The 789-nt window shown below is 37.3% G+C and overlaps 1 protein-coding gene across 1 annotated transcript; it reads right to left on the minus strand.

Annotated features, from left to right (window-relative positions):
* Window positions 1-194: 194 nt before the first annotated feature.
* On the minus strand, window positions 195-783 carry LOC109221501 (abscisic acid 8'-hydroxylase 1-like). The gene is made up of 2 exons (XM_019385978.1): window positions 559-783; window positions 195-456 (listed from the first exon to the last, which is right to left on the minus strand). Exons 1-2 carry the CDS (start codon window positions 756-758, stop codon window positions 195-197), a joined length of 462 nt encoding a protein of 153 aa, XP_019241523.1. The 5' UTR covers window positions 759-783.
* Between the last annotated feature and the right edge of the window lie 6 nt (window positions 784-789).

Below are 789 nucleotides of genomic sequence, written 5' to 3' on the forward strand. Positions count from 1 at the left end.
GACAAAAAGAAAAAGTTTACCAAAATTGAGAAAACTATAGTTCATAGTATAAGTATACCATTTTTGGGAAAAACAACTAGGGGACTCTGTTTTTCCCCCNCGTTTTTTTTTATGGATGCAAATTTTGAGAACATACTGTCTTCATTTCTTGGTAAGTGTTGATCAATCTCCTTGCAAAGATTCAAGTGAGCTTTTTAGCGATGGATTCGATGTCTGAGACGATGTTTTTTGATGGATTCGGGCATGAAAGCTCGAAGAACTAGTTTCCTCAGCTTGGCATGATAATCTCCTTGATGGAAGAAAATGGCTTGTTTTCCCAACATCCTCTCTTTGCTAGCTGGAAATGTAGGCTTAAAGAGATGAGCTTTTGTGACCAAAACTAGCTTTGCTGCCTCTGGGCTTGATATCATCACACATGGACATCCCAATATGTGAGTCTTGAATATTGAACCATACCTGTTTCAAAAAAACACACACACCCATTGCTCATTAGCAACTCAAGATCAAGAAATCCAACAAGGAAATCAATAAAATGAAAGGAAGTGTTTTAGTACTAACTTCTTGACTTTGGAGGCAAAGAAAACACTTGGGTTTTGAGAGTAAAGTTGGAAAGTTTCTCCAATATAAGGCCAACCCAAAGTGCCAGGGGGAAGAGGCAACTTCTTGATACCAAAAGCAAACAAGTTGAAGATAGAATGGAGAAGAAGAAGGGAGAAAGAAATGAAAGCAAATAAGCAAAACATGGAAACAAAATCCATGACTCTTTTCTGTGTGTTTAACAGACAAAAA

The sequence above is a fragment of the Nicotiana attenuata genome, unplaced genomic scaffold (genome assembly GCF_001879085.1).
Source record: "Nicotiana attenuata strain UT unplaced genomic scaffold, NIATTr2, whole genome shotgun sequence".
In the NCBI taxonomy this organism is placed as follows: domain Eukaryota; kingdom Viridiplantae; phylum Streptophyta; class Magnoliopsida; order Solanales; family Solanaceae; genus Nicotiana; species Nicotiana attenuata.

Coding starts and splice junctions, on each gene's coding strand:
- LOC109221501 (XM_019385978.1), bottom strand. CDS start 758: ATGGATTTTGTTTCCATGTTTTGCTTATTTGCTTTCATTTCTTTCTCC. Junction 457..558: donor TTTGCCTCCAAAGTCAAGAA/GTTAGTACTAAA, acceptor TTTTTGAAACAG/GTATGGTTCAATATTCAAGA.